This window comes from Rousettus aegyptiacus, unplaced genomic scaffold, assembly GCF_014176215.1.
Source record: "Rousettus aegyptiacus isolate mRouAeg1 unplaced genomic scaffold, mRouAeg1.p scaffold_m13_p_4, whole genome shotgun sequence".
In the NCBI taxonomy this organism is placed as follows: domain Eukaryota; kingdom Metazoa; phylum Chordata; class Mammalia; order Chiroptera; family Pteropodidae; genus Rousettus; species Rousettus aegyptiacus.
In genome coordinates, this window is record NW_023416307.1 from 133067585 (window position 1) to 133086554 (window position 18970).

An 18970-nucleotide genomic window follows, 5' to 3' on the forward strand; every position below is an offset into this window, starting at 1 on the left:
ATCCATTCAACGCATGTTTGCAAAAAATTTGTGACACGAAAGAAATTAATTTGGATCCAGGGAACGCGACTCTGAGGAATGACTAGTCCTTGACTCAAGGAGTTTGCATAATAATGTAAAAAATTAAATAACTCTCAGGTAAGATGGAACATGCTAAATGCCTAAAGGAAAGGAGAACAAATTCAGCTGATGGTATCAAAGATGACTCTACAAAGAGCTGGGCCCGGAGGGGAAAGGTACCCAAGGTGAAGGAAGGCTGGAGGTAGGGAAGGGACTCAGCAGAGGGCAGGAGAGAACAAAAATGGAGGGACAGAGCAATACAGGGTTTGAGACGGAAAACCCCACTCTGTCGTAGACCAGGGTATTCGGAGGGGAGGAGTGGGTATGCTGTTGACCTGTAGTAAATTCTTTTTCATTAGAATTGATGTCAAATCGAGTATTCTCTATTTTAGATTATTGATTTTTTTAAAAACTTAAATGTAATTCATTTTTTTCTGATACCTAAATGTATCCCCATTATATTTTATTGGGCTGGTTTTGATTAGCATTGATCAACTAATAGATAATGAGACTGGAAGGGGTTTAAGAAGTCAAGGAAATCTATTCAAAAACGAACCCGGATTAGGTAAGAAATTTTCAAGGTTTCTTGTTTTGTTTCGTTTCTTCTTTTCTTTTTTCTTTTCTTTTCTTTTCTTTTCTTTTCTTTTCTTTTTTCTTTTCTTTTCTTTTCTTTTTTTCTCATTAAAAAAGTAGTGGGGCATGCTCTACAAACATCAACTAATCTCTTTTAGAAATCCAGCATGTAAAAGTGGATAAATTCAGAAATAGCACCTCTTGTTGACGCTGGCATGGGTGGGTTGTCTAGACTCTTCCCCACTCCCCACTCCCAAATGTGCCCTGGTCCTATTTGGCCCCACACCCAGTTGTAATGTTTTTGTGGGTCCCAAGAGCATCCATGTTCTTTAGATCCTGACAGCCCCTAGTACCTTCCATGGCCCCCCAGCTTTGGTCCTTTCATAGGTCCACCACATTTGAGATCTCTGTATGAGCTACTAAAAAAGTTGTGAAACAGAACAAGGCACAATACGGCATCTCAGGGCCCAAGTGAAACACGTTCTTGCTGATTCAGCCTCTCGACTATGCGTAGACCCTTCCTTTTTAGTTGGTTTTACTAAAATTCCTGGCTGAGTGGATTTCAAAAAGAACAAATTCCGAGAAGTGGCAATGAATAATCACTTAACTAACAAGAACACCCTCCTACCTTCTATATATACTCACTGATTTACCGTACTAAGATCTTCTTGGAGAAACATTTTCCCCATCCTCATCTGTGGTTCCCAGACTCTGCATCTAAAAATTTCTTACAGGGGACAATATGGAAAGCATGAGAAGGGATGCAGGCAGTCCCTAGCAGCAAAGACTAGCCCCTGGCTGGCAGTCAGCAAGGAAACAAAGACCTTAGTCCTACAACAACAAGGAACTAAATCTGGCCAACAATCTGAATGAGCTTCCCCCGGAGCCTCCACTAAGAACCATAGCCCTGCCAACACTCAGTTTTAGTTTTGTGAGACTCTACGCAGAAGACCCAATGAGCCCACCTGGACTTCCGACATACAGAAACTGTAGAATAATAAAATGTTTACGCAGTCATTGAAAGCTCTTATAGAATCATCTCTTACCATTCCAACCTCGAACACATGTGTCAAACCTAAAGATCAAGCCATTCTTAACACATTGAGCATTGTCTCTTTCCTGTCATTCTGTGGGATGCATTACAGGTTTTTAAGACATGCTTTTTTTTTTTTTTTTTTAATTCGTTTATCACCAGATTCTGGAAACATCACATTTTCTTTCACCCTCCACTCCTCTGCAGCAAGGCTCTAAATTCACCCTGCTCCATGGTCTCCACCAGAATGCCCACTTGCCTCTCCCCTCTCATCAGCTTTAAAAGGTTCCTGATGATTTCAGTCCTTTCACCACCCCTCAGGAAGCCTGACAACAAACAGAAGTTATTTATGGGTGTGGGAAGGCCAGGGGGTGGGCATTCATTTTCAATGACTGCATTCCTTCCCTCCAGTTAAAGGCGTCAAACCTTTCTGCCCGAAATTTCCAACATTCATCATATTTTCACAGTGGCTGACACTCAGCAGGAGCTCAATTTTTATTTGTTGACTAAAATTTTTAAAAGGTCTAACTCACTTGTAAAACTAAACTTTGTACAAGAAGTGAAATATGGGTGTCTGAGGGAAGAGGACCCTTGAGTTTATGTAAGAAAAAAGTACAGATTTGGATTAAAAGTCGGATTCTTCCTTTAGTCATCCCACTATCTGAGCTGTCACCATATTAAAGAGGTGTTCTTTAAAACACCTCTAGGAGTATCACTGCCTTTTTAGTCCCACTCAATGGTAAACACTGTTAGCTGCCAAAGGTCTCCCTTCCTAGCTGACACCCTCTCCAGCTCTAGCTGACCTTTGACAGTGATGTGGGTCTGCGACCCAGCACTGGCCAACAGAATCCGAAGGACAGCTTGCTTGGGAGCTTCTGGTGAGGGTTTTACTGGCTAATAAAAAAAGGCATGTAGCAGGAAAGGGCCCTGTTCTTCCCAGCTGTCATTGGGTTCACATGAAACGCTTGGAACTACTGCAGCCACCTTGGGCCTAGGATCACAGGAAACCTGGCAGACAAGCTGAGGACCAGAATGCAGAAAGGTGATAATACCCAGGTCCCTGAAAATGTCCTTAACCCATTGAAAAAGCTGATTCTGCAACCACTCCACCTTCCTCCAGGCTTCCTGCTTGGTGAGGTGAGATGGAAAATCTCTACCATTTAAGTCACCTTTAGCTGGATATTCTATTGACCGTGGAAAGCACCCTATGCAATAATGACAACCACTACCCCTATTCCCTCCCTCCGGCTTCTTTCTACTTTCCTCCATTGTGGTCCATCTCTCCAAAAACACATTACTTTAGGGCTAATTGTCTGTACATGTGGCCCCCTTCAACCCACCGCCAGCTTAGCCTCTTGCCTTGACCACAGACTCCTTCCCAGATTCTCTGCCCACACAGACATGCTGTCAAGTGGGTGCCCCGGGGCTCCCTTGGACATACATCCATGCATGTTGTGTCAGTTTCCGAGGGCTGACCACAAACTGGATGCCTTTCAGAAGTCTGTCCCCTCCCATTCTTGGAGGCTGGAAACCCAAAGTATCACTATGCCCAAGTCAAGGGGTCAGCAGGGCTGCACTCCCTCTGGAAGCTCAAGGGGAGAACCCATTTTTTGCTGCTTCCTCCTTCTGGTCGCCGCTGGCATTCCTTGGCTTGCGGCTACATCACTCCAACTTTCAAGGCCAGCGTTTTTAAAACTCTAAGCTGTCTTCATGCCACTTTCACATCTCTGTGTAAAATCTCCCTCCGCCTCTCTCTTATAAGGACACATGGTTGTTTCTAGGACCCGCCCACATATACAGGATAATCTCTCATGTCACAAGCCTTAACTTGAATCACATCTACAAAAATTCCTTTTTCCAAATAAGATAAATTGATAGGTCCAAGGCTTAGAACCTGAGACTTCTGGGGGGCACTGTTCAGCCTACTACACATACGGCTATATGTGTACACCCACCTCTGTGTATCTCTGGGAGGAGGTGCCTCTGGGGAAGGGGCACTAGGGAACAAAAGGGCATAGATAAAAGGAGGATTCATTAAATATATACACATATATACATATATGTGTATATATATATAAAATTATATATATGTATATGTATATACATACACACACACATGCGCGTGCGCACACGCATATGCACCTATACTTTTGGAATGTAAAAATTTGTTTAAAAGTATTATAAAACCCACAATACTTTTTATCTCAATTTGCAACATAATTTGCATTATCACATGGAACTTTTAAAAAGATATTTTCTATTTTAGGTCAGGTTCTCCAGAAGAAGGCCCTGCGAGGAAGATTCACGTGCAGGTGACTTATTACAGCAGTGCTCATGGTGAGGGGTGGGGGAGCTGCAAAAAGCAGCAGCGGCCAAGCAAGGACACAGGTTTACCCAACAGCCCCTGAACAGCAGCTCTGCCTCCGCCCGAGGGGAGCTCTGGAGGTAGGCTGTGCTTTGAGGCAGGGAGCTGAGCTCTCACGCCCACGCCCTCCTCAGTGTTGGACAAGGACTACCCTGGGCCGTCTAAACACCCAGCACTTCTGGCTCTCCTTGTCTGAGTGCAAAGCAGGCTCCAGTAGCCCAGAGGCAGGCATCAGCAGAGAAGCACAGGTGCTGGAAGGGAAAGCACATTGATATAAAGGCACCCAAGGGATCTAGAAGAACACCGACATTATCTATTATGTGTTGAAAAAATTAGATGAGCTTTCTCTTCTGGTCTGTCTCTGCTCCTGCCACTTCCTACCCTCAGGAAGCGGCCCCCCTCCCCCCACCCCCAACCCACTTCCTGAGTGTCAGCACTGAGCTGAGCTCGCTGCATCCAGCAGGCCTGGGTCAGCCTCCACGTTCTCCCAGGGCACTTCCGGTTGACAGGATACCATCCCGCAATGCCTTGCAGAAAGTATTCTTCCCACTTGGATGCTCCTTGAGGATAGGGGCTTCAGCAAACATCCCTTTGTAATTTTGTAATTTTGTCCCAGGGCAGCAAAGAGCAGGTCATTCTCTTTGACCCTCTGGGGCTTCCCAATTCCCTGAGAGTTATCTGTTTTGTACCCACAAATCCTCTTCACCTTTTTTCTCTTACATAATCTTCCACTGAGTGCTAGCCACCACCCCCATGAGGAAGCCAGTGGGCTGGTTTTGGCCCATTATCTCTATCTTGTCATTGCTATAATCCACATGACATTTCACCACCCCCAAGCCAAGAGGCTGCTGCTAAGGAGGAGTGAGAGGGAAAATTCTGTCTAAAAAAGATGAAAGAAAAAGATGGCCATTCCGAGCTCCATTACCCAGCACAGGGTCAAAGATTCAGATTGGAAGTTAGGACTCAATGACCTAATGGTAGATGTTGAGGTTGCTGCCTTCAAATAAAATCTCCATCATTTTGAGAAGAGGAGTGACTTACTTGGGGAACACAAACTGTACGAACTTAGAAATTGTTTGGTGAAGTATTCCTCCAAGTTCCAAACAGCCAAAGGGCACTAGCGGTCCTTTCCAGGGACAAGATGCAAAAGGACCTCAGTTCAGGAGAAGGTTCAATAGGGCCCCATGGCAAGAAATGCCTATGGGGAAGCTGGCTCCAAGTGGAAGTGTCACTATAGAATACAAGCTGAAAGCAACTAAGAAAATCAGTGAGTCTGTAGAGACCGATGAGTGGATTTACAGGGACGGAGGGGAGGTAACTGATCCTCCAGAAACAGGGACATAAGTGAGGCAAACGCAAAAAAGGAGGAAGAATAAACCTAGAATGAGGTTAGGTGTATGCGACTACACACATATATATACACATACACACACCTTTAAATACTATGTTTAAAGCAAGAAGTTGTACAAAAAATATATATTGAAGACAATAGAAAGTAGAATTATTCAATTCAATTTCTATTTTACTTTCTTTTCTACGAGAAGAAAGTAAGTATATTAAGTGGACCTGTGCAGTTCAAACCCATGATATTCAAGGGTCGACTGTATTTTTGATCCACGTTTGGGAATCCGCATATGCAGACGGCCAACTTAAGGTATACGCAGATTTTCGACTATGTGATGGTCAGTGCCCCTAACCCCTGCATTATTCATGGGTCAACTATATATCTAAAGCCTAAGAGAAGAAAAAGTCCAGTGAGATATAACTAGTTGTTTTTAAAAATTAAGTTTTAAAAACTTAAGTAAAATGAATATTTCTCTATATAGAGTGAAAATATTATAGGTAGAGCTACCTTCCACCCTTCCATTTCAAGTTGCACGCAACCACTGTTATCAGGTTGATGGATGCCTTTCCAGGCCTTTTTTCCCTGTGTTTACATATACCCACAGAAACTACATCATGTTGTTTCATGAAGTTTTTCTCCATTGGGCATCACATTGTTTGTATCTGTATTAGTCAGGGTTTTCTTGAAAAACAGAACCAACAGGATAGATAAAGAAGGGAGAGATAGAGATTCAAATACAGATATGGAGAGAGAGGGGGGGGAGAGAGAGAGAGAGAGAGAGAGAGTGATAGAGAGAGAGGGAGAGAGAGAAATATGGAGGAAGAGAGACATAATGCTTTTGAGGAACTGGCTCATGTGATTGGGGGTGGGGCTGGCAAGTCCAAAGTCTGCAGGGCAGGCCCTCTCTTAGGCCCTCCATTGATTTAATGAGGTCCACCCAATTACAGAGGATTAGTAATTTGCTTTACTCAAAGTCTACTGATTTGGATGTTAAGTACACCTAAGAAATAACTTCCATGCAACACCTAGATTCATGTTCGATCAAACAACTGGGTACCATAGCCTAGTCAGATTGACACATACAATTAACCATCAGAGTATCATTTTACAACTTGGTTTTCACTTAACATTTCCTGGAGTTCCTTCCACGGCAGTTTATACAGAATGACTACATCCGTAACAAGTATGTGCCATCCTTTATGTAACCATTTCCCTACTGAAGAACATGTATGTGCATTGATTCCTTTTTTTCTATTACTAATGACACTGAAATGGTGTCCTTGCCTGTGCCTTCTGGCAAACAAAGTGTTTCTCTGGAAGAGATGAACATGAGGTGTGAACTTATTGAGTTGTGGGTAGAGTGGCTATTTAAACTTTTTAATTAAGGTTAGCAACCTGCTCTCCAAAGCGTACCTCAAATTTTACATTCATCAAGCCTACATGAATTACATTTTAAAGAAAAAGCTCAGCTATACCATCTGGCACGGTGGTGTGTCACTATCAAAGCTGAGGTGGGACACAAGGGATTTGATCAAGGCAAAAGCACTGAGAGCTGCTAGAAAGATGTAAGGATTTTCTGAGCACCTTGCAGACCTTGTCTGTGCTGTGACTTGCTCTGGGCTGGAAAAAGAGTGGAGGTACAGCCCGGAAGGGGCTGCATCGTCAGCCCTGGTCCTTTCATGACAGTGATCATTCACTGGAAAATCTTCTGTATCACAGGAAGAAGGAGGAGAACTGCTGTTTTTGGCCCTAGAAGCTACGATCTCAGAACCAAAATAATTATCCTGGAGAAACTGTGGCAATGAAAAAAAAAATGCCAGATGGTTAAAAAGAACAAATACTGGCTCCCTTGTCAGAGCAGAAGGTGGTGAATTCTAGATATCATAGAAATTGGTGTTACTCTCTGGCAAATCCTAGTGTGGGTTGTTTAAAAGATGATCAGGTGCCTTTGGCAACAAAAAGGTTGCTCCCCAGCAGCCTAAGGAAGTTCATGATCAACAAGTAAGACTTAATACGTTGTTGGACAAGATTATGGGACAAGTGGGGTGCAGGTAGGCACAAGAGTGAATTTCGAGTACAGAAATGCATCTTACCAAGCCTCTCATGGGACCTCTAGGGATAAGATGGTGACATGTTAGGTGGAACAGCCGGGTAACCTCTGTAACCTCTGCAGAGAGGTGTGGGTAGCATTAGGAACTGGAGAAGAGATTCTGACAGTATGCCAAAGGACTGTGTCCTCCATCCAGTCTGTTTGACATTGCATGGGACAGGAGCCACCCTACATATGAAACCTTCAGAGAAGCCAAAGCTGGGATGATTCCTGACAAATGTAGGATGATAGAACCATGATCAAAAATGTCTCGACAGGCTGGAAAAATGGGTAGAAACTAATAGGGTGAGATGAGCTGGGAGTCAATCCAACAACAGATGGAATGCACAGGTAGAGGATGGAGAGAGCTGTCTACACAGAACCTCACAGGATGAAATCTGTAATGAATTCAACCTCTCGCTGCACCAGCAGAAGATTAAGTATAGCTTTGGGGGGACTGAGCCCTCACAGGTAGCAGGCTGCTCTCCAGGATGCTCGTGCCCTTCTGATCCCAGCAACTGAGCACATCATGGGTGAGCCTAATGTGTTCCCAGACTGCTTAGGTCAGTTAAAACCATTATCATAATGATGTGTCTTAATTTAAATTATTTAAACTGGTAGTAAGTGAAAGAGAAGTTGCTTCTAGGAAAATGAAATTGAATGCTTTGAAGAGACTTGACAAAGGACATGGTTAAAAGTAAGAACTGTGGCTGAATTAGATGTGGGGCAAAAAGCTGGAAAAGACTAGGAAAAAAATCTTGAAAACAGAAGGATTCTGTAGTCAAATCCCTTTCTTAGATTTAAAGAAACTGATGCCATATATTGGTGACAGCATTCTTTGGGTGTGGTTTATAACAAGAAAGATGAAGTGGAATTCCAATTGGCAGATCCCAAACTCAAAAACATTAGCAAATGGATGTGTATTTACATATTCTACATTAAGATAAAATGTGTAAGATATAAATATGATTTTGGTTGGCTCTTTTTAAGTGACTTTTTCAATTAATCCACCAGCCACCATACCAACTGCATCAACTAAAAGTGCTTTGGTACTGTCTTATGTTCAGTTCTGGCAGCACATTTCAAGAGAAGCACTGATGAACTTGAAGGCATTTCAGGGAAAGTGATGGAGATGGAGAAGGTTCTATGGCTCAAGGGCCCTGATGGTGTCCACAAACTCTGCTGGGCTGTCAGGCTGAAGGATATGCTGGCTTAGAGAGAAGAGGGTCCTGTCTCTGTCTCCTACTCTTTACCCATTCATTCATGTAGTTTTTCTCTTTCCTCTCAAAGAATCACCCTTTCTGCTCATACTCTAGAACAGGGGTCTCCAGCCCTTAGGAGATCCATAGCCTGTTAGGAACCAGGCCACATAGCAGGAGGTGAGTGGTGGGAAAGTGAGTGAAGCTTCATCTGTATTTGCGGCCACTCCCCAGCACTAACATCACCGCCTCAGCTCCGCCTCAGATCATCAGGCATTAGATTCTCATAGGTGCACCTGTCCCTGGTGCCAAAAAGGTTGGAGACTGCTGCGGTAGATTATAAACTCAAAGAAAGTAAAATACTCACGATAAATGGCCTATGGATGGACTTGCATGCTGCCTTTACTTTTAGGCCATAGGTTTACAACTGAGAAAAATGCAATTATTTGTGTTCGAATCTACATTTTCTATAGCCCAACCTCTTCTGTGCTTTTAGAGCAAGATCAAGGGCAACAGGGAGAGGATCTATCTAACTGATGATACCAGGTGACTGACAAAGGAAGTAATATTTACTTATTATCTGCAAACGACTACATTCACAACTTTTAAATATATTATCTTTTAATTCTCATCAACTTTGAGGGGTTGTTACCAGTGTCCCCATTTATACAATTGAAAAATGGAAAAACAAAGAGAGGGTGGTTTATTTTTCACACATTCAGTTACTCAATTGCAATGAGAGAGCCAGGATGCATACCCACACCAGTCTAGAACCTACATTCTCTTTCCAAACACTGCACTGTTTGCAGAACTGTGAAGAGTGAGGTAGGTTTTCTGGTAAGTGTGGTATATATATGTGTGTGTAGAGAGAGGGGGAGGGGAGCCAGGAAGATGTGGCTGAACTGGAATGGCACGTCTGTCCACAGTTGGGGATACTGATACGCACAGGAGTGAAGAGGCAGGAAAGGGACAAGTCACTGCCAGTCGTGAGAAAAGAGGAATAGCTATTTAGAGATGCTTTGAGGTCAGAGCCCAAGAACTGATGTGGTGGCCTGGAAGGGCAGTGGTTACCAGGAAGGCAGGGTCAACCACAAGCCAAGAGGGACCTCACTAGGGTTTGAACAGAGAAGACCTTTCCCACAGGCCAAAAGGGTGAGGAAGAGAGGAAGTAGCTGGGTCTTGAGTGAGGGAGCTGGGCCGATATCCACCCACCTGCAGGGGCATGCAGAAGAGGGTCTGTCTGTCTGTCTGTAGGTTGGAGTGGGGGTCTGACAGAGTCTCTTTAAAGAGCTGAGCGGTGGGCACGCCTGCTGTGGACTGGACACTGCTGAGCTGTGCCGATAACCCAGCTTCACCCTCATGGTTCCCCTAAGGCCAGATTCTTAAAGTGGGCTGAAGAGCAAATCCTGGGGATAGAACCTGGGTAGCTGAGTTTTAAAAATCTCTGCAGGTGATTCCGATACAAGCTCAAGTTTGAGAAATGTTGGTCTATCCTTGGACTGAACCAGAGGCCTTCATCCCAATTCAGGAAGCATTTCCTAGGTGCCCAGGAGAACAAAGATGAACATCCCCAGACCAAGAAACTCAGAGTGAAGGGATAACAGTGGATGAATAAATAAAAATGAGTATCATAGGAGATAGGCTGATGAACGTAGAATTATGGGAACACAGAGGGAGGGTCTTCAACCCTGAAGGAGTCTGAAAGGCTTCCTGGAGGAGGTGACTTACGAGCTGAGTCCTGAGGGCTGCCTACACCAGCTACAAAGAGGAAGAGAGACCCACAGGGCTATAGTCTGTCTAAAAGATATCTCCTCTACTTTTTTGCTTGAGAGGCTGATGCTGCTAAAAGGGACAGATGCTCCATAGACACCAGAGGGAAGAGCAAATCTGAAGACTTGAACAGCAAAACCTGGTGAATAACATCAAAAGCATCAATCCACTTGTCATCACTGTCATGAAAATTAAGAAAATCTGTTTCTGCCTAACTGGATGCCAGCCACACCTGTACAGTATAATTAAAAATGTGAGGAAATAAAGGCCCATCCAGTGGTGTTCTGGCAAATAATTACGACCAGCTCTCCGGGGGGGGGGGGGTCGCTAATTTCTAGTGTTTGAGTTTCCAAGGTGGAATACTTCCACCATGGCCAATTTCCAGCTACCAATCTGACTGAATTTGTCACTGAATATCGAGTTGGGAAGAGACGCATAGAATTGGTTTTATAAGTTGCCACACATCACTGGGCTTATCCCAGGTCTCTAAAATCCTATTTCATTTCCAAGGATTCCTGGGAGAAGCCAAGGCATTCTTGAAGTGTGTGTGTGTGTGTGGGGGGGGGGTGGGGGGGTGGGCAGGGATGGGGACAGGGGACAATGACATGAGCCAAAACTAACATTGCCTAATAGATTAATGCACAGACATATAAGAGGTCTAGGGGAAAAGTTCAAACATCTGAGAAAGAAATAAAATTGACAAACCTAATGGTAACCAATCTGGGAATCCAAGAAAAGTTTCTGAATAAATGTTAATCTTTTCTGCTCTAACTTCTTAACCCATAAAAGTGATCTTTTACATTAAAAAGACGAAAGTCCTTTATTTAGTTTGTAACCTTATCTCCCTCCCACAGTTAGCATCAAAGGCTAAAGAAAGACAAATCGCTGGGATACTCTTTTTCATCACCTCTTTCATCAAATAATGAGATCACAGATACATGGCGAGAGTGGCATCTGTACTGTTCTTTTAGACACTGGTTCTTAAAACTGACTATGCATCAGAATCCCGCGGAGGTCTTGTGGAAACACACACAGATGACTGGAGTTCCAGGTGGGGCCTAAGAACTTGCATTTATAACAACTTCCCAGGTGATGCTGATGCTGCTGGTCCTGGAACCACACTTTGAGAACGACTTTCTTAGATGACCTTGGATTACTGCCATCGAGTCATCTTTTTCATTGCCTGACAATGGATTCCACACATGTACCTGTTTTTGGTGCAGTCTCGCATGGCTTGCTGTTACAGCCAACTGTTACAGAGCGAACTGAGTGTTAAGGCATGGAGGCTGTTTTAATGGGGTCCTCAAGCTCCTCGTTAATGTGGCGGGCTGGATGAACTGCACTGCCCCCATCTTAACAGTTGAGGAAGTTTAGGGTCCCAAGCGGGTATATGACCTGCCATGTTGGACTGTGCATTTCAGACTGAGTCTCACTTCCTTTGCACCCCATTTCCAGTTAGGGCCTGAAGACCCACTGGGATCAAGGTCAGGCAGGAAGTAACTGATGGAGCCTGATCACAAACCAGGTCATCACCTGATTCCTTACTTTCCTTACTACTTACACCCTCAGGACTCCTGGCTCTGACCCTAACCCTCCCTGGATGCTATGTTTTTGGAATGGCTGTTTCTCATTGCTACAGTTTTTCTTTGTACTCTGCTGCTGTCACACTTGCAAGCAGTTATTTCCCATCACTGCTCAGATGCAGGCATGCCCCAATAGCCCTGCTCCCCAGTTTTACTGCTGTGGGCTTAAAGGCCGAGTAATGGTGCCCTTGGGGCGCCCCACCCCAGCGACCAGATGAGGGACCAGCCTCCAGGCTGCAGTTCCCAAGAGTGCTGAGGGCACGGTGAGCACATGCTGTCTGGTGGATCCCGTTATCCACACCCCTCACAAAGAGCTGCACAGAGACCCAGGTTTGTCAGGGGCCCCTCAGAGCGACACCACTCCTGTGTTCCTCCAGGGCCTACTCGAGAGCATTCAGGAATCAGTCCTCTACGCTCAAACAGCTTCTCCCTTTACATCCAGGATGCTGGGTGGACAAGAGCCTAAAACGTCCATGCTTCCATAGCTGCAGAAATGCCTTTAAAGTACACACCAGAGTCTGAGAAATAAATTGGCTCTTCCAGAGTCCCAAAGGAAAGTGGCTTGAGGAATTTCTCTGCCCGCTGTAATTTGGTGGCCTCAAGGGTCAATATTTCTCGAAGATATCCTTCCACACTTAATGTGTTACACAAGGGGCCCAACCTCTCTGTGCCTCAGTTCCCTCATCTGTAAAATAGGAGCAATCACGGTACCTAGCATATAGGCTTATTGTGGAGATTAAGTGAGCACACATGCATAAATGTCTTCTGAGGATCTCTGGCAGAGGAAGCCATAGGGTCTAGCTCCAATAACGATGCTGCTCTTATTATTACGGAGGCCACAAACTGTGTGTTTGCCTCATTTATGTCACTTAGAGTTTTCAGTTGTAGGCAACTTAATGAAAGAAGAATCTTTTATACCTAAGGGTCTGACACAATGTGTTTTTCCTACAGAAAGGGATACATGGGGCCCATTCCCCAACTGAAGGCTGGAAAATGAGGGGCATGAAAGGACCAATGGGGTCCTTGTGGGATCTACCCAGGTCGAGCTGCCTTTCAGAGGAAAGCCACAGCCAAACAGCAGCCACAGGCAGATCCCGCAAGTGAATAAAACAGTCACCATCTGAACAACAACAACAAAATGCCCCTGCCAATCCCGCACTTACTTCCAGGACTGTCCATTGTTCGACAACAATAGCATCATAGCCCTGCATGGTTTTGCTATCTTCTGTGGAAACAGCTTCAAAGATGAATACTCCATCTGTCAAGCCGTGTAAGGAATCTGTGGAAAAAAGAAAAAGACGGGGAGGGAGGGGAGTATTCTGTAAAACGTCTGTGGCAGAAGCCTTACAAGCAGCAAAAATTTTCACTGCATTCATTAATAATCCCAATCAGAACATCTTTTCAGCATGTTAATTAAAGAAGGCACACACAGCCATAGAGTCTAGCCCCATCAGAATGAATGAGACTAATTTACCTCGCAGTTCTGAATAATATCCTTGATTTTATGAGCCCAAATTTCATTGTTAGCAATCACCATTTGATTTCACGCGTTTACCTTCCTTTTCACGCTCCAACGTCAGGATGCACTGGGGAGAACTTACTCAGGGTAAAACACAGCCATTTAGAGACAGTTTTTGGAAGAAAACTATATTTAGGTGAGAAAGATTTTTTTAAAGGGGGATAGATATAACACACCAGATCTGAGCCTGTCAGACGCATTCTAGATGCACTGATTCTTGGAAGTTCACATGGTGTGGGCTGTTGTACAGACAACACTTTAGGCAGCTCTTGTCAAGAGGTGGAACTTGGGGAAAGGGGGAGTTTTCCTAAATGATTTACCACTGAAAACATTTCCTTGGGCATTGCATTAGTCAATGTACCAGGTTCTGAGTTCCGTACCATTCAACAAATGTACACTATACCTACAGCATGATTCAAGACTGTCTGGGCAACAAGGGAGTAAAGAAAATTATAACAGGGTCTCTATTCTTGCAGAAGACATTAGGGGAGGAAGAGCCTTCAGCCCCCTTTTTTGTTAATGGCTCCTAATGCCCTAAATTAATTTAGATTAGAGGTTGTGGAAAAGAGGACTGGATTTAGAAGCCGGTGGTTTGGGCCCATGCTTTATTACAAGAAGTGATGTTGACTTCTTTCAAGGACTTGGTCTCCCATCTGTGAAATGGGATGGTAGAGATAGAACTGCTCCTAGTCCCTATTCTACAAATCACTGCTCGATCAAACTCTTATGGACTAAATTGTGTTCCCCCCAAATCATATGTAGAAGCTCTAATCTCCAAAGTGTATTTGGAAATAGTACCTTTAGGGAAATAAAGTTAACTGTGGTCATAGGAGCAGGCCCTAATCTGTTAGGTCTGATGTCCTTATAAGAAGAGGAAGACACACCAGCCTTGACCCTGCCCCCTTCTTGCACAGAAGAAAGACCATATGAGAACACTGAGAGAAGGTAGCTAGTTAGCTGTCTGCAAATCAGGAAGAGAGGTCTTACCAGAAACCAAAATTTGCCAGCTCCTTGATCATGAACTTCTAGATTCCTGAATTAAGTAAAAATAAATATCTATTGTTTAAGCTACCCCACTTGTGGTATTTTGTCATGGCTATACACATAAAAATATGTTATTGAACAGTCCTGGCAAAAGTGCTAAGCTTGCTTCTCTCATGTGCTCTGCTAAAAAGCTTCCTTCAAGTGTCTGTCCAATGCCTTCCTAAGAGACACTGTACAAAGGTGACCAGGGAAGAACAGAGCTGCTCTTCAGCTGAACCACATTACAAGTATTTTGAGGCCCAGGATGAGCTTGGACCACAGTTCAGCAGTTTGAAAGTCTGGTCCAGTTGTAGCCCCTGCTGCAGTAGGGATGTCCTACAGAACCCCTCTGCATAAAGCCGTCCCGAGTCCTGACCTGAGGATGCTTCGGACCACAAGATATGAAATGATTCCTCCGAGATTATATCAATGTAGCACAAATTCATCCCCAGGGCTTCTACAAAAATGTGTTATACCCAATTTCCAAAGTCTCTACCTATAGATCTCCTCAATGAAAGACCTCCGAGCCCTTTAAATGTGCCTACCATATGTTTTAAGTATTAAGAATGTCCCATTTGACATAAATAATATGATAGTATTTAGCATGGCAACAGCACCGTACAGCAGAATTGAGGTCGAGAAGTAGGAAGAAGACACTGCAGCCCATCCAGACTTTCTTTCCCACTCTCTGCCTGGCTGCCCCTCATTCCTCCCTAATCACAGGCCTGGGAGGAGGGCTGTGTGGTCAGTAGGGAGAGGTATGCCTGGGCTTGAGGGTGTGAAGTAGGAACAAACCTGGCCCTTATTTCCCAGCTGCCTCATCCAGTGTCTGCCTTTCAGCTTCTCAGCCCTCTGCTCTGTTATCCTGAACCCAGAGCACTGATTCACCCACTTAACTCCAAAGCAAGTTCAGAATGGCTGTCAAAATCTAGACATCTGCAATAGCAAAAAAGTCAATGAACCACAGAGCGCAGACAGCTGGGCTTTTAAAGAGCCCCTTGTTTTGAATGCCTTGTCCACTCCCGTCTCCTCATTGCCTTCCTGGCTCAGCATCACTGTAATGTGCACCGAGCTGGGTATAAATAGGTCTATCTCAAAGCGAAGCCTCCCGACGTAAAAGGTTAAATCGCCCTCCATCTATGGAAAACACTCCATTATCACTGCATTTTTTATAAAAGTAAAGCAGCTTCCCTACTGTGCACAGAAAGCTATTTGCTCTGGTATTGTATAAATATTTGATGCCGGTCTTTTGGCAAAAGGCCACCTTAACACTCCAAGCTTATGATTTACAAGAAGGATGTGGGAAAAGGAGATTTGCCCTATTATCCCAAGAGGTAAATTCTATGAGGCAACTGTTCTTCCCCTGCAGCCTCTGAGACATTAACGCTCCGTCTGGCAAGCTAACCTCCAGGCTCACCCTAGGTGCTATTCTTGCCCAAAGTCTAGCCTGAAACGTGCAAACCATGACAAGTGGTCAATGCATGTGGTCTAGAAAAAAAATGTTACTGCGCTCCTCTTAACCAGCTAGATTGGACTAAATTGTCCACACTGGGATGGCATGACAGATTTCCTTGGCTCTCCAAAAGCCCCTTCTCCCCATCAGACACCACATGGTGCTCCAGGCACCAACCTCGGTTCTTGGAATGGCACGTGCCGACTGCATGACTGTAACTGCACCTGTTGTCATACTGACCTGTAACCCTACTGCAAATGTAATCACCGTTCAACCAATCCTGGTTGACGGTGCCATGCCACTTCCCAATCGCCCTGCAGCTCATCTGCTGACATTATCAAAAGATGCTTTCCCCATATTCTCGAGCCCTCGCTGCTGCTCTCGGCCTTCCTTCCTTCCTGAATTCTCAAATGGAAGTAATGAATAATCTAGGGGAGATATTACTTCACTTCAGTTGCAGTAAGGGTTAGCCTACAAGTTCAGTGCCATGTAACTGACGAGACAGGGAAGAAACGCTCTGATTCAGTGCCTGCTGGACGTGAGGCACTCGGCCAGGCACAGCTTATAGTTTCTCAACTAATGGATATTTATTGAGCTTCCATGATGATGTGTCAGGTGCTGCTACCTGAGCTGAGGTAGGTGATGAACAGCTTAGGTCTCCAGCCTTGTGGACCAGGTACTTTCTGACCATTGCACCATACTCCCTACCTTGATGTTTTGGGTGGCACCTCAGTTGGATCACAATGAGATGGCCTTAGGGCTTCTGTTTGAGGACAAATCTGTAGATGCCATGCCTTTCTACATGGGATTAAAAAATACATATATACTTGTAAATGAATTAAGTTTTATATATGTATGTAAATATATATATATATGTATGTATATATATCAACACAAGGGACAGTGTACAGCAATGAGAAAAAATGATCTGCAATTACATGTAAAAACGTGGATGACTCTCACAAATATAATGAGTGAAAGAAGCCAAAGACAACAAGGGCATATTCCATTTGTATCAAGTTCAAAACTGCAAATCAAAACCACCATGAGATATCACCTCACACCTATTAGAATGGCTGTCATCGAAAAAGAGAAGATATAACGAGTGTTGGGAGGTTGTGAAGAAAAGAAAACCCTTGTGCACTGTTGGTGGGAATGTAAATTGATGCAGCCATTATTGAAAACAGTATGAAGTTTCCTCAAAAAATAAATTGAACGACCGTATGACCCAGCAATTCTACTTCTGGATGTGTATCCAAAGGAAATGAAATCACTATCCCAAAGAGGTTTCTGCATGCTCACGTTCATTGAAGCATTTTTCACAATAGCCAAAACATGGAAACAACCTAAATATCCACTGATGGAGATGAATGAATAAAGGAAATGTACTACACATGGTGGAATATTATTCAGCCATAACAAAACAAAGAAGGAAATTCTGCCATTTGTGACAATATGGATGGACCGTGGGGGCATTATGCTGAGTGAAATAAGTCAGACAAAGACAGACAAATACTGCATGGCCTCACATGTGGAATCTAAAGACAAAGAATAGATTGGCGATTGCCAGGGGGATTGTGGGGATGGGAAATGGGAAATGGGTGAAAACAGTCAAAGGTACCAACTTCCAGTTATAAGAGGAGTAACTTCTGGGGATGAAATGCACAGCATGGTGACTATAGTTAACAATATTATATTATGTATTGAAAAGTTGCTAGGATGTTAAAAACTCTCATCACAAGAAAAAATTCTGTAGCCATGTTTGGTGATGAATGTTAACTAAACTTATTGTGGTAATCATTTCACAATACATACATGTATGAAATCATTATGTTGTATAACTTAAACTAATACAATATGTCAACTATATCTATAAAACTGGAAAAAAAATTAAGTTCAAAACTAATCTATGGTGTTTCATGTCAGGACTGTGGTCACCCCTGGGGAACAGGTACTGTGATGGGCATGAGGGGGGTTTCTAAGGAAGCCTGTATATTGTATTTCTCGATCTGGGTGCTGGTATATGGATGTGCTCACCTTACGAAAATCCACTGAGCTATATCCTTATGATCTGTACAGCTTTCTGTACATGTGCTATACTGCAATAGTTATCTTATTCAAAGATGTGCTATGGATACAAGAGAAAGCACATTGACCGGCATACGTGAAATCTGCTCCCGGGAAGCCATGCCTGTAACCACGAGACCAAACATCCTTGGAGATGGCAGCGTTCCACGGGCGCGGCTCACAGAACCACCTCACTCTCCTTCCCTCTCCATTCTCCCCACTCTCAGCTCTGTTCCCAAATCTGTAAGTTCCTGGTGACGCACACCCCAACATCAGCTTCTCCCTTCCTCACCATTGACACCAAGTGTCATCCAGACACCTTTGTCGACCACCTTCTGTGTACAGGGCGCGGTGTACTGGGACACAAAGAGGTCCCGGACGCAGGACCTGCTCAAGGGTTTGCAATGATGTCTGTGCAAAATACGTGTCTCTACATGTATCTTATCTGAACTACGCAAGTTTTAACATGTGTATTTTGCAAATAGATGGTAATGTAGGTTATGCTAGGCATCAAAAAAGGTGTATAAATACCAAATGATATTTGGTTTTAGATGTGGCTGGGACATCAAGGAGTGTGTCCAGAAAGACAATCTTTTAAAAGGATAGGAATGGAGAGACCTCTAGGTTTAACGTGTCTCCCAATGTGACCCGACATGTAGAACACAACATCTGGAATGTATTCTTGTCATGAGTGCTTAATTTACCAAGCCTTAGAACTAAATTCCAATTTATAGGAAATAGAGGTTACAGAAATAAGATAAACGACACCATAAGCCACTGAGCAGATAAATCCAGCATGCAGGACGCTCTGCAGGATAAGAGGCTAAGTTTATTTCAGACAGGCAGGGTCATAAGAAATGACTCTTCTAGGTAAAAGAGAAGTGAGGCCTC

At 43.9% G+C, this 18970-nt stretch overlaps 1 protein-coding gene across 2 annotated transcripts in view; it reads right to left on the reverse strand.

Annotated features, from left to right (window-relative positions):
* Positions 1–18970, reverse strand: part of RFTN1 (raftlin, lipid raft linker 1) — a 186575-nt gene that overhangs the window by 25713 nt on the left and 141892 nt on the right. For both annotated transcript variants that reach the window (XM_016140221.2, XM_016140222.2), the window contains exon 7: positions 13181–13296. In XM_016140221.2, coding sequence (XP_015995707.2) covers positions 13181–13296 — 116 coding nt within the window. The remainder of the gene's footprint in view (positions 1–13180; positions 13297–18970) is intronic.